The sequence below is a fragment of the Eupeodes corollae genome, chromosome 2 (assembly GCF_945859685.1).
Source record: "Eupeodes corollae chromosome 2, idEupCoro1.1, whole genome shotgun sequence".
Lineage (NCBI taxonomy): Eukaryota > Metazoa > Arthropoda > Insecta > Diptera > Syrphidae > Eupeodes > Eupeodes corollae.
Genome location: NC_079148.1, coordinates 122,190,133 through 122,203,665, shown reverse-complemented (window position 1 = coordinate 122,203,665; position 13,533 = coordinate 122,190,133). Strand labels below are relative to the sequence as shown.

General features: G+C 38.3%; 1 protein-coding gene across 1 annotated transcript; it reads right to left on the bottom strand.

The window, feature by feature from the left end:
- Positions 1–3,017: 3,017 nt before the first annotated feature.
- On the bottom strand, positions 3,018–4,655 carry LOC129946519 (uncharacterized). Its single transcript, XM_056056731.1, has 3 exons — positions 4,511–4,655; positions 3,748–4,424; positions 3,018–3,686 (listed from the first exon to the last, which is right to left on the bottom strand). Exons 1-3 carry the CDS (start codon positions 4,512–4,514, stop codon positions 3,063–3,065), a joined length of 1,305 nt encoding a protein of 434 aa, XP_055912706.1. The 5' UTR covers positions 4,515–4,655; the 3' UTR covers positions 3,018–3,062.
- Between the last annotated feature and the right edge of the window lie 8,878 nt (positions 4,656–13,533).

Sequence of the window (13,533 nt, the reverse complement as noted above, 5' to 3'; positions counted from 1 at the left end):
CATAGCTACAGAACCAAAATGGATATCGACTTCAAATACATTTTGTTACACAGATAATAATGCAGAAAGATGCAGAAAGGACTCTCAAGAAAATTGGGTGGGTGTTTTTTTTACGAAAGCAGTTAAAAAAAACCTGAAATTTTTGGTTAACCCTAAATATCTTACGAACCAATAACGCAAGAGACTTGAATTAAATTTTATATAATAAATTGTAACGTGCTACCAAATCAGTATATTTTTGAAAAAAAATCCAATTAACGGCTTTTTTTATAAATCAAAAAAAAAAACCGAAAAAAAATGTGTCAACTCGAAAATTTTACGAATACAAAATGATTTCATCTCCAAAACAATTTTGTGCAACAAAAAATTACGTTTTTAACATCTGGTAACATTTTGAAAAAATCGAATATACAGTTTTTTTTACAAAAAATAGAAACTGAAAAGAAAATTTAATAAAAGTTACTAAAAATTAATTTTCGACTCAAATATCTTTTCAAAACTTTGAGATTATGGATTCCAACTAATTTTAAATTTGAAGAAATATTTTTTTTCAACATTCGGAAACATTTAGAGAAGAAGCGAACTGATAGTTTTTTTTACAAAAAATTAATAAAAGTTGGTATAAATTGATTTTCGACTCAAATATCTTTTAAAAAATTGTAGATATTGGCTTCAAACTAATTTTATTTTATAAGAAATATTGTTTTCAACATTCTACAAAATGTTGAAAAAATCAATTTGACAGTTTTTTTCACAAAAAATGAAACTCTAAAAAAAAAATACTACGTTAGGTTAGTTTATAGTGGCTGTCCAAGATGGAAACGGACACACTTAGGCCAGTTTAATGGCTCATTGTGATACCACATGAATCTTGAGGCTTCCTCCTAAGCTCAATGGAACCAGTTAGAGTCCCTTACGAAACGTGAGAGGCTGATTATACTGATATGATTTAGATCGTTTAGATCGTTAAAGAAGTATTCTCCTAGGAAATTCTTGCGTTTTCGAGCTAGAGCAGGGCATGTGCAGAGAAGATGAAGAACCGTTTCTTCCTCTTCCTCATCCATACAGCTTCTGCAAAAGTCATTTGAGAATACGCCTAGTCTCGTGGCGTGCTTTCCTGTTAGACAGTGTCCGGTTATGACACCTATTATCGAGCTTATATGCGATCTGCTTAGAGAGAGCAAGCACCTTGAACGTTTTAAATGCAGTGTTGGCCAGATGTTTTTTGTGGCTTGACACGTGGTGATGTTGGTCCACCTGGTGCCTGCCCTCCTCACAGCGTCTTGCATTAGCAACAGTTTTCAAGTAGCGATTGGTATGCCAGTACTTGCCAAACGTGGTAGGATGGGCTGTACTGTACCGTTCCTGGCGAGTTCATCTGCTTTACAGTTACCTGGAATGTCTCTATGGCCCGGCACCCAGCAAAGGTGAATATTAAACTGTTGCGCCATCTCCATTAGAGATGATCGACAGTTATGGACTGTTATAGAATTTGTAGAGAGAGTCCAGAGATTTGATAGCGGCCTGGCTATCGGAGAAAATACGGATATCAGATGTTGATATCATGTTGTCTTTGAGCCAAGACAAGACTTCCTTAATCGCCAAAAGTTCCGTCTGGAACACGCTACAATGATTGGGAAGGCGGAATGAGAGACTTAATTTCAGTCGTTCAGAGTACACACCACCACCAACCCCTTCTTTGGTTTTTGAGCCATCTGTGTAAAAGTGGATTCACTCATCCTCCAAGAATGTCCTTTCCTCCCAAAAAGATCTGGTAGGTATAGAAATCTGGAAGTTTCTGTCGAATTGTAGTTGGGGGATGGTGTAGTCTGTGTGCTTTGGAATTGATTCTAAGTACCTTAGAATTACGGAGTGGCCAATGTTGTTGTTAGTCCACTGCGACGAAGCATTGAAGCGAATAGCCGAGCTTGCAGCTATTTGTTTGCTAAATATGTCAAGAGGTGTAAGGTAGAGCAAGGTGTCCAGTGCTGCAGACGGGGTAGTGCAAAGCGATCCGCTTATACACAGGCAGGCTGAACGTTGGACTTTAAAAAAAAAAAAAAACAATACTAAACTTGTAAAAAATTTACTTTCGACTCAAATAGCTTTCAAAAATTAAAAATTTTGGCTTCAAACTTATTTTATTTCACAGAAAATATTGTTTTCGATATTCAGTAGTTTTTATATAAAAATCCAACAGTCCGTTTTTTCATAAAAAGTAAGTAAAAAGCAAGACAAATCGACAGACGGGATGGGAAGTTATCAGTGTGGGTCGCATCCCAGCCTCTTTTTTACTTTAAAATCTTAGCGTGAAAATGTGATCAAGCACAGTTCTTGTGCGAAATCTAGATAGAAACAGAGAATCAGTACTATACTTCACGCTATGATTTTTTTTACTTTATTAATTTTGGGAAATATTAAAAACTTAAAAAACTTAGATTAATATTTCACAAGCATTGGCCTCATTAGAATTCTGTGCAAAAATGTCCAATTTTTTGCTTACAAACCAATTCAAGGTACGACAGAGCAGCTTCTTCTACGCTTACAGTTTATACCTTAGAACAGCTTGAATTGCAAAATAATGCTTACATTTACTAAATTGCCACATAAAGGGCTTTGAAAATCGTCACATAATTTTGGAGAAACCACATAGAGTGACAGTTTTGGTGCGAATCTTGGAGTGACCTCATAATTAAACGTTTTTTTTTTATCATCAATGGGTGAATCAGATCCACGCTATTTTTCTTAATAAAATTTGAAAAAACATAGATTTGGACGACTTCAGGAATTTTTGTATGGTCAACCGTTAAGAACCGATTTTATGCCAAAATCCAATCAATTTCTTTCAAAATTGGTGTGAGGGCTTCTGTGAAGCTATCCGAGGTGGCTAAAACTCAAGTAATTGGAAACAATTTAATTCGATACTTTTATTACATTTTCCAAAAGAAACTTGTAGGTGCGGTCTACCTTTTACATAAATCTTTGTATAAAATGTACGTATTCTTTGAAACATCTGGTTTTAAAAGTGTTTTATTTGCTTTATATTTATTATTAACAAAATATTACTCCTTTACAAGAATATCGTAGGTAGTAAGCCTGTGTTCCTTAAGACCGTATGGAATATAAACAGCGTAATCTCCTGCGTACACAGAACCTGGAGATATTGCATTGAGAAGAGTTCCACGTCCTATATACACAGGGCCTTTCTCAGATACTCCAGTTGTTACAGTTCCTTTTGGAATATTATTTCCAGATTGCATTCCCTTAACCCAGTTATAACCTTCACCAACTAAATACTCAAATTCACCATTAATAGAGAATTCTTTTCCATTTGAAGAAATATAAACTTCTTTTCTCTCGGGAACGATTTTAGCTGGAAGATTTTGCGCTCTACCAACATAGATAAGAGCTTTATCAGTGTCTTCGCCTACGACAATTGCATCTGGGGGTATATAATCGAATGTTCCAAGTAACCAAGAGTTTTCTTCGAAGGGCTCATCGACTAAGATGGGTATTTCGATCTTAGTTACAACTTCTGTATCGGTAGTCAAATCCTTCTCTTCTGGTGGAGATGGTGCTGTCGTCACAGCGGATGGTTCATTGGTGTCTTTGACTTTAGGACTAACATCGTTATTCGGCTTTGGGATCGCTCGTTCACTGTCTGAAGTCTTTTTTCCTTCGTCTTCCTTTAGGGTGGGAAGATTATTAAGCTATGGTTTTCTAACACTTTTGATAAAAAAGCCTTACCTCCATGTTGGGAATATTTGGACCTTTAACAGCTGGTGGTTGGGGTTCATTGACAACATCTTTAGTTGGGACACTATTCCATCGACTATCTACTGAAAAGTGACACTGTAGAGGATCTTCATATTGAAGCTCATTGTACGAACAAGTTACAACAGGATTTGAAGGAAGGTTATTTGAAGGCGGTGTCGGTGATAAATTTGGGCAAGTTTTCGGTTGTATTGGTGTTGGGCATGGTTGTTTTGCTGGTTCACGAACTAAAACCTCATATGCATCCAAACGGTGTTCTTCTCCATCGAACGGTACCAACAGGCACTGGTGAATAGGGTGAATTTTACCAACAATAAGATTTCCTTTCACCACACCACGTCCTACCCACAGTGGTTCACCATCGGCAGTATTGCCTGCACGGACAGCACTTAATGGTATCCCATCAGCTGAGTATTGTATAAATCTATAGTTTCCACCAACCAGGATTTCATAGTGAGTTTTCTTAATTTCACTTCCTGCCCAACTGACATAAGCACAATGATTGTTCGAATCAACTCTAGCTGGAAATAGGCCACCTTCATGAGAGGAACGCCCAACATAAGTCGTCGAACCGTCACGACAGTCGGACTCTCCAATAACAGCAAATGTTGGAATTGGTGAATCTGGTGTCATATGAACCCAATTATGTGCTGAAATGAAAAACGATTTTTTAATGCATCTTTTGGTATATTTTGTTTCACTTGATAGAATTTTAAAGGGTAGGTATGTTGTTTACCCATTTTTAAGTATTTGCTTCCTTAAGATTGTAAACACTCTACTGGTATAGTTTAGTAATTATTGTAGGTCATCAGAATGGAACCTTATTTATATTAAATCAAATTTTCAATGTAATACAACTTTCACTGCATACTGTATTGGAGAAGGCTTGATAAGCACAGTGAACTTATCAAACCACCACCACATCACTTAACCGCAAATGATAAAGAGACCTACTTAAAAGTCCAAATTGTTGCAGTTTGCTTATCAACATTTAATTCTTTATATTGTTTTTTGCAATGCATTCAAGCTTTTTTAACTGAATAAGTTGTGAATGGTGTGAAAAAATAAGCCTTGGAATCTGACTCTTTAAGCTTTCTTTTTACTTCTTTTAATCCAAATTATTTCATAATTGGATTGGAACTGCATTATTGTTCAAAGCATTTGTACTTCCGGGAAACGTTTTTTGATTCAGTTTTTGAGTTCGGTGAACAAATTTGAGAAGATCGCTTTGTAATGATTTGGGCAGTTCATAGAACCTGAAAGGTAGCGATGGCTAAAAAATATATCAAACATCTTTTAACGTTCTTCCCGAGTCGTGAAAATAAATAATTGAAGACTGTTTTGATCTGGAGAATTTTCGGGTAATAATGTCTAACTTTGCCTCAAAGGCAACGTATTTGAACGCTCTCAATTCTTGGAATAGGTATGCCTTGATAAGGGGATTATAGGTAGATAGAAATGGCGATCTCAAGGCAACCTAGCCTGAGAGCCAATTAGCGCTGTAGTGCGCCGTTTTGATACCAAAAACTCGTTTGACCTTTGATTGAAAGGGATAAATTGATAGAGAAGCTTCATGGCGATTATGTTACAGCCATTTTGTCGCATTGAGATAAAAGATTAGGTCTCTAATCTATGTCTCAGATAGCTCATCGAGTTCTTGAAAGAATGCTTTTCCAAAGTATTTCATTCTGGTGTTTGCCAAAGCAGGACATTTCCAGAGGAAATGGATTATAGTTTCACTTTCTCTTTGGTTACTACAACTACGGCAAAAGGTGTTGTAAGAAATACCCAACTTCTCTGCATGTCCGGTACAAACCGCAACAATCCTGGCTATGTCTTGCCTTGGCCTGCATAGAAGATCGTTTGTACGGGTTTTGTTATAGGTGGGTAAATTGCTCCACCTTCGGTTTGATTCAGTTTGGCAGATAGAAGAGATTTTACACTTCATAGCACCAAGAGGAATGTTAACCATTTCCGTAAGTGAGCTATGAAGGGCCGATCCTTGCCTGGCTAGCTCGTCAGCTCGTTCATTTCCCACGATACCACTATGGCCCGGAACCCAGATCAGGGTGACACCGGGTTAATATTCAGGCTCGCCAGCTCATCGCGACATTGCTGGACCAATTTAGATGAGGATATGGCCAAGCTAATGGCTTTGACAGCTGCCTGACTGTCTGTGAAAATAGCCGCATTTCGGTTTTGGTTTGGGTTTTGTTTAAGTATCTTACATGCATCCCTTATTGCCAGCAGTTCAGCCTGAAAAACGCTAGCAAAGTCAGAAAGCCTAAAGGATTTGGCTACATTTAGGGACTCAGAAAAGATCCCAGAACCAATTTCGCACTCCATCTTTGAGCCTACAGTAAGGATGGTTGTGGCGAAACCTATCCTCCCAATCTTCTCTCGATGGGAAAATAACCTTACAACCCTTACTAAGGTTCAAAGTAGGAGTGCAGTAGTCAGTGTCTACCGAGATAATATCTAAAGGAATCAATTTCGTAGTGTTGCTGTGACCATAAGGTTTTGACAACCAGCTGTTTGATTCCTTCAGCCTAATAGCGCTGCAGAAAACTATGTATTTAATAAAAAGGTCGATTGGTAGAAAATCCAAAATAACGTTTAAGGCGTCCGTTGGGCAAGTACGCATGACACCTGTGGTGCCCACGAAAGCTGTTCTCTGAACCTTCTTTAGATTATTAATGTTATACCATATGTTAAGATTGGGCTTACTACGGCTGTGTACGTCCATAAAATCATCTGCGACTGAAGTCCCCACTTTTTACTGAAAGTTTTGCTGCAGGCGTAGAAGGCAACACGGGCCTTCTTAACCCCTACTTCAATATTTAGTTTCCAGTTTAGTTTAGGGTCGAGTATAACTCCCAAATATTTTGCAATTAAAGACATGAAAGGATTAGACCGTTGAGTCGAGGTAGCGTGAAGGGCGGTACTTTAGTTTTGGTGGTAAAGAGCAACAGTTCAGTTTTACTTTGGTTAACTCCTAGTCCACAACTCCTGGCCCAACTGCTAACTTTCTTCAAAGCTGACTCCGTGATTTCACTAATCACAGAGGTGTACTTTCCTGACACCAATAGCACCAAATCATCCTCATAGGCTACCGCCTTCACTCAACATCTCTCTAATTTAACGAGAATTCTACCCATGACCAGAAGCCATAGAAAAGGCGAAAGGACACCACCCTGGGGTGTTCCACTACTCACGTGTTTTGTTGCGATTGTATTGCCTAGAGAGGCTCGAATCTTCCTACCACTGAGCATGGAAATAATCCATTCTCGAATGAAGTCTTCTACACCGAACTTAACGAGCGATTCTTCTATGGATTCTGTAAGGACGTTGTTAAAAGCACCTTCTACGTCTATTAAGGTGGCAAGAGTAAATTCTTTATAATGGATTGTATGTTCTACAGTACGCAGTACTTCATGGAGGGCAGTCTCCGTAGATTTAAGATAAGCATGCTGAGAGCTTTCGAGAGGTCGTCCAACTAGGATTTCTCTAATATGGTAATCAAGAATGCGCTCCAAGGTTTTAAGCACAAAAGATGTTAAGCTTATTGGTCTGAAATCCTTCGCGGATTCGTGACCTCGCCTAACCACTTTCGGGATAAAAACTACTTTGACCTGTCTCCGCGACATGGGCACATGTTTGAGAAGGAGACATCCTTTGAAAATTTGTTCCAGCCATGGAGTTGCCACATCATGCAACTTTTGAAGCATAACTGGCAGTATGTTATACATGCCTGGGGATTTATATGGAGAAAAAGTATTGATGATGATAACGGAATTAACTTGCTCCATATGAGCTACGTTTAGCTCTGTGGTTTCAAGCGATTCGGGGTTATCACTCTCGCAACCCGGAAAGTGCGTCTTCATCAGTAGCTCAAGAGATAGATGGACTATAGTTGAGAGGCAATTGGATGCAGGGAATGGACGCAAAAATCATATTATATTGACGTAATTGTATTTTAAAACGTTGTGTGTTCAGCGTAAAGTGAGAAATGGAAGCCTTATAAGTAAACAATTACATATCATTAATGGTGTCGATAAAAAGAAGAGGACCTAAGTGGCTACCTTGGGGAAAGCCAAAGTTATTTAAAAAAGTGCAGGATATAGCGCATTTGATGCAATTATTGTGTACGCTATAACTGTCGATGCCAATATTAAGGAAAGTGCATATAAAGTGTGATTTTTTAAAAGCTTTAGGAAAGTTTTCCAAAAAAAAACACATACAATTCAGAAAAATTGATGAAATCTTAATTTCATTAAAATGTTAATCTTGACTGCGACTCAAAAGGTCCATCCACTTAGTCCAATTTTGGGCATATTCTTTTCAACATATCGTCCGGTATCTCACGAATAAATGCTTCAATGTTGTCTTCCAATACGTCAATTGAAGCAGGATTGCCTGTATAGACATGAGCTTTAACAAAGCCTCACCAAAAATAGTCTAAAAGCGTTAAATCGCACTATCTAGGTGGCCAATTGACCGGTCCCGAACGTCAAATAAATTGTTGACTTTACTCGCCTCTTAATAAGTCCATTATTGCGAGTGCAGTGTGGCATGTGACACCGTCTTGTTGAAAAAAAATGTCATGTTATTCAAGCTCTTGCATTTTGGGCAAAAAAAAGTTGGATATCATCTCACGGTAGCGCTCTACTATTCGCATCATCTTTGAAGAAATACGGGCTAATTATGCCACTAGCCCATAAAATGCACCAAACTCTGACTTTTACTGGATGCATTGGTAGCTCTTGCGATGGTTTTGGCTGATATTCACTCCAAAATTGACAATTCTGCTTATTTAAGTACCCATTTAGACAAAAATCAGCTTCGTCGCTCGCTAGAAGAAGTGCGCAGTGAACTTTCTTAACAGAGCACGCATTTTGATAATAAAATTCAATAGTTGCAAGCGCTGTTCCTTTGTAAGTCTATTCATGGTTTATAATTATAGACCAAACTGAAGAAGTTTGACAGTGCATAAAATGTGCATCAACTGTTAAAACCAAAAAGATAATAGCTAAAAAATCACCCTTTACTTATTGTGGTCTTTATAAAGCAGTTGAGTTTCTTTTTGAATTAAAGTTGACAGTTTATGCATAACCCGATACATTGATCAACTACAGGGTTATACCTTCCATCATCGGATACCCTGGTATCTGTCATTTTAGATACTTATCAGGTAACAACAAGAACTCTAGTTTTTATTAGTCTGTGAAATATTAAACGCTTATTTTTAAACAAGATTAATTTATGTGGAATTCTAAAAATAAATTCAAAATAATAAAGGTAATGTTGGGGACTGAAACCTTAACACCCAATGAAAGACTGAAGAGATTAACGCTACCAGCGAAAGTTTCGGACCAAAATATAAAGCCTTGTCTTCGTCTCTGTCTTATATCGGATGCTTGTTAGATAGTATATATAGTCACGTCTTCAAAGCACGAGATTCAGGCAAGGAATATACCTTTGTTTTCTCATGGCCAGCTCGGCTTTTCACTTGTTAGAAATTGTTACCAATATCAGTCGAAAAATTGTAATTAGCGGCATGGGTGATATTTTGATGAATGACCCTTTTTTTCATGTTGTCTTCTTAGCTCACAGGTGCATATGCCATTACACCACAAAAACTCACACCGTCCCTCTACCTCTTTTTTATACGTCCCCAATCGTATAATTAAAAGTTTTTATGAACTCAAATCCATGCAGATATGTATCTATAAATTGTATACCTATCTATCAATGTATTTCTACCTATTTTGATAGCCTTAAGAGAACACTATAGGAAACCTATCAATTTTGAAAATATTTATCAAAGTAAAACAAAGGAATACAAATTAAAAAGGTTTTCATTTTACCTAGATAGATAGTTTGTATACCTTTCTGGTACCCACACCTACCTATAGATATAGGACTTTTTTTTGTTGGTGTCTATAAAGAGAAAATACCTTTGTGGAGTAATTACTATCTTCATTTCACAACGCATCAAAGGGCATTTTCAAATAAAAGTTTGATATGTACTTGTACACTATATATTTGTATGTACATATGTACCCTTTTAACTTATAAAATATAAGTCGTTTGTATGGTGTACCTTACCTAGGTATAGGTACTCGTATGTATGTTGATTGTGACAAATCAATATCAAAACACAGTCAAACGTTAAATCCTTCATCGTGAAATCGCATAAATAAGTATCTACAGTGAGTATAAGAGACACCTGAACGAAACCATAGTCGTCATCATCATCATTATCATCAGCATCATCGTATTTTGCATCACATCGTTACAACCAAATATTGGATAGGTACCGTACTTCACTGCACTGCACTGCACTCTCTCTTTCTGGGTCTGGATCTGGACTAAATTATCAGACAGACAGACAGACAAACACATTTACTCTCTTCTAAAGCCTTTTCTTCCGTCACATTTCTGTCAGAAAGGTAACTCTTCAAATGCATGCATGATTTAGCCTCACATACAGTTACCGTTATTCATGCCATTACCGTTACCGGTGCGGAAACAAACACCAACAACATTTTGTAGCAAAGAATAGTATAGCATCACCAACAGCAGTGCAGTAGTTCGATGTTGCAATACACTCAAAGAAAAGGGTGTAATTTGAAATCGTCTGATTTCTAGGACAATTTGTGTAATGCTTCTATAAAACTTGTGTAACCGAAATATAATGCTAACACACTGGAAACTTTAAAACTTTTATTAGAAGAACAAAAAACGACCTTTTTAAAAATATTAACGAAGCTTCGGACAGAGTCATAAAACACACAGACGAAAAGGTGTGAATCCTCTCTGATAAAGTTGATAAGCTCGAAAAAATCGTTGAGACGCAAGGAGCAATAATTGAGCAACAAGAAGCTACCTGTGCTAGACATGAAAAGCAAATAACTCAACTAGAATTGACTATGAGAAAAAATAATTTGATAATTTTCAAGTTAGAAGAGAGTGAACGGAACTCAGAGGAACTTCTATCAATGATACTTGACCAAATAAATAAATTGAATGACCAGTTCAAAGTTGAAGAAACGGACATTGCAAGCTGCTTTCGCTTTGGCAAAAAAAGCGAAGGAAAAATAAGACCAATCAGGTTAGTTTTCAAAAACTTTTAAAAAAAACAACAAATTTTATTGGGAAAAAAGTTGAGGGCAAATTTTACTATGACAGAAGATGTTCCAAAATCAATGGTTGAAGCTCGGAAACCTCTTATCCCAAAACTGTTAGAGTTTAAGAGAGAAGGAAAGAGGTCTTACTTTAAATTTAAAGAACTCGTTGTAAATGGAAAAGTTTGTACAGGAAACGAACAAGAAAATATAAGAAAAAGAATACGATCGAATGAAAGCTCGACACCAGAACAACCAAAGAACAAAGAAATAAACAGTAATAAGACAAAATCTGTTATAATAGGATCAACCGAAATGAACTCCAAGAAACAACCGACAAATCCAATAAGAAAATTTCTTACTACAAAAACCGCTAACGAATTTTTAGAAAAACACAATGAAAAAACACAAACCTCGAAACAACAAAACAAATCATATAACAACAAATAGCAATTCCTACTTAACAATAACCAGACGAAATATGAAGATTATGCTTACTTACTTACTTACTTAAGGTGGCGCTTCAGTCCTGTGTGAACTAGGGACTCACCCAACAAACTTCTTCATCTAGCTCGGTGACAAGCTAGATGTCACCAGTTTCGAGCTCCAAGTTGGCTGAGGTCACCTTCCACTTGTGCGTGCCACCTGATCCGCGGTATTCCTCTACTGCGCTGTCCTGTGGGTGCGGATTCGAAGACTTTCCGGGCCGGAGCATTGGTTTCCATGAGCTCTACGTTACCCAGCCATCTTTGTCGTTGGACTTTTACCCTTCTGGCTAAGTCTACGTCGCTGAACAGCCCGTACAGCTCGTCGTTCCATCTTCTCCTCCACTTCCCTTCGATGCATACGGGACCGTAGATCACACGCAGAAATTTTCTCTCGAAGCGACCCTAGGTGCTTTTATCCGCTTTTGTCATAGTCCATGCTTCTGCACCGTATAGCAGGACGTGGATGATAAGGGTCTTATCATCCACTTTGGTCCCTCGAGAGAGGACTTTACCACTCAATTGATTTCTTAATCCAAAGAAACAGCAGTTAGCAAGAGTTATTCTGCCTTTGATCTCAGCGCTGGTGTTGTTTTCTGCGTTTACAGCGGAGCCTAAATAGACGAAGTTCTTGACTACCTAAAAGTTACGTCTGTCGATTGTGACGTTTTGACCAAAACATCGGTGTTGTATGTCATTTCTAGACGACAGCATGTACTTTTTTTTGCCCTCATTAACCGTTAGACCCATTTCTGCCGCCTTTGCATCAATACTCACAAAAGCCCCATTGACATCACGCTGAGTTCTTCCGATTATGTCAATGTCATCAGCATATGCCAGTAATTGGACATTGCCTCTAGTGTTGACGTGTGAGCTCTGCACTATTCTTTCAAGCACGATGTAAAAAAAACCCTTGACAGCGCATCACCTTGTCTAAAACCTTTTTTGACATCGAAAGGTTATGTTAAGTTGTTTCCAACCTTTATGGAGTGGCGTGAATTCTCCATGGTCATCCTGCACAAACGGATGAGTTTGGCAGGGATGCCAAATCTAGACATGGCTCTATACAGCTCGTCCCTGTAGATGCTGTCATATGCGGCCTTGAAATCGATGAAAAGATTGTGGGTGTCGATTTTTTTTCCATTATCAGCCGAACATGAATATTTGATCAACTGTGACCTTTCCTATTCTAAAACCACACTGATAAGGACCTATCAGGTTGTTGACGATGGCCTTTAGACGTTCACATATTACGGCAGGGAAGATTTTATAGGCGATGTTAAGTAGACTTATTCCTCTATAGTTGGTGCACTTTAGAGGGTCTCCTTTTTTCAGGATCGGGCAAACAATACTGAGGTTCCATTCATCGGGCCGGGCATGCTTTCTTCCGACCATATCTTACAGATAAGTTGGTGCATGCTCCTAACCAACTTATCTCCAGCTGCTTTAAAGAGCTCGGCATTCAAGCCATCCGCTCCAGCATCTTAATTAGACTTCAACTTAGATATGACAATCTTTACTTCGTCCAAGTTGGGAGGATAGGATTTGTTATCTTTCGTCGTCTATTTTGAATGGATCATCCTGCCTGACAGGGAAATTCAGTTCTTCGTCGCCGTTATACAGTCTGCAGAAGTGGTCCTTCCATATCCTCAGCATTGACTGCGGTTCCACTATGATGTTTCCACTTTCGTCTTTGCAGCCTTCGGTTCTAGATTTATGTACCTGTGAATTTCGTTTCACCTGTTCATAAAACTTTCGAACCTCATTCCTGCTTTTATACCTCTCAACATCTTCGACCGCACGCTTCTCATGCCCTCTCTTTTTCCATCTGAGAAGTCGGCGTTCCTCTCGGCTCTTCTGCTCATAGAGCTCATGAGCAGCTCTCGTCCTTTTATGCAGCTTCGCTTTGAGTGCCTGTTGTTTGGCTGCATTTGCCTGCCGACAATCCTAATCAAACCAGGGGTTCCTTGTTGGTGGCTGTTTGAAACCCAGCACATCAGAGGCTGCTTCTCTGATTGCATCTTGGCAATGTTGCCACTGGTTTTCGATACATTGTGTTGGCGGCAGAGAACTTCAAGAGAGGTTACTTGTAACTCAGTCGGAAAAGGATTTGGCGATCTCTGGCGATTGTAGCCGTTCGACGTTGT

Excerpts from the sequence above, each read along its gene's own strand:
- LOC129946519 (XM_056056731.1), bottom strand. Across the intron at positions 3,687-3,747 it reads CAAATATTCCCAACATGGAG|GAAGACGAAGGAAAAAAGAC; the intron begins GTAAGGCTTTTT and ends CCCACCCTAAAG.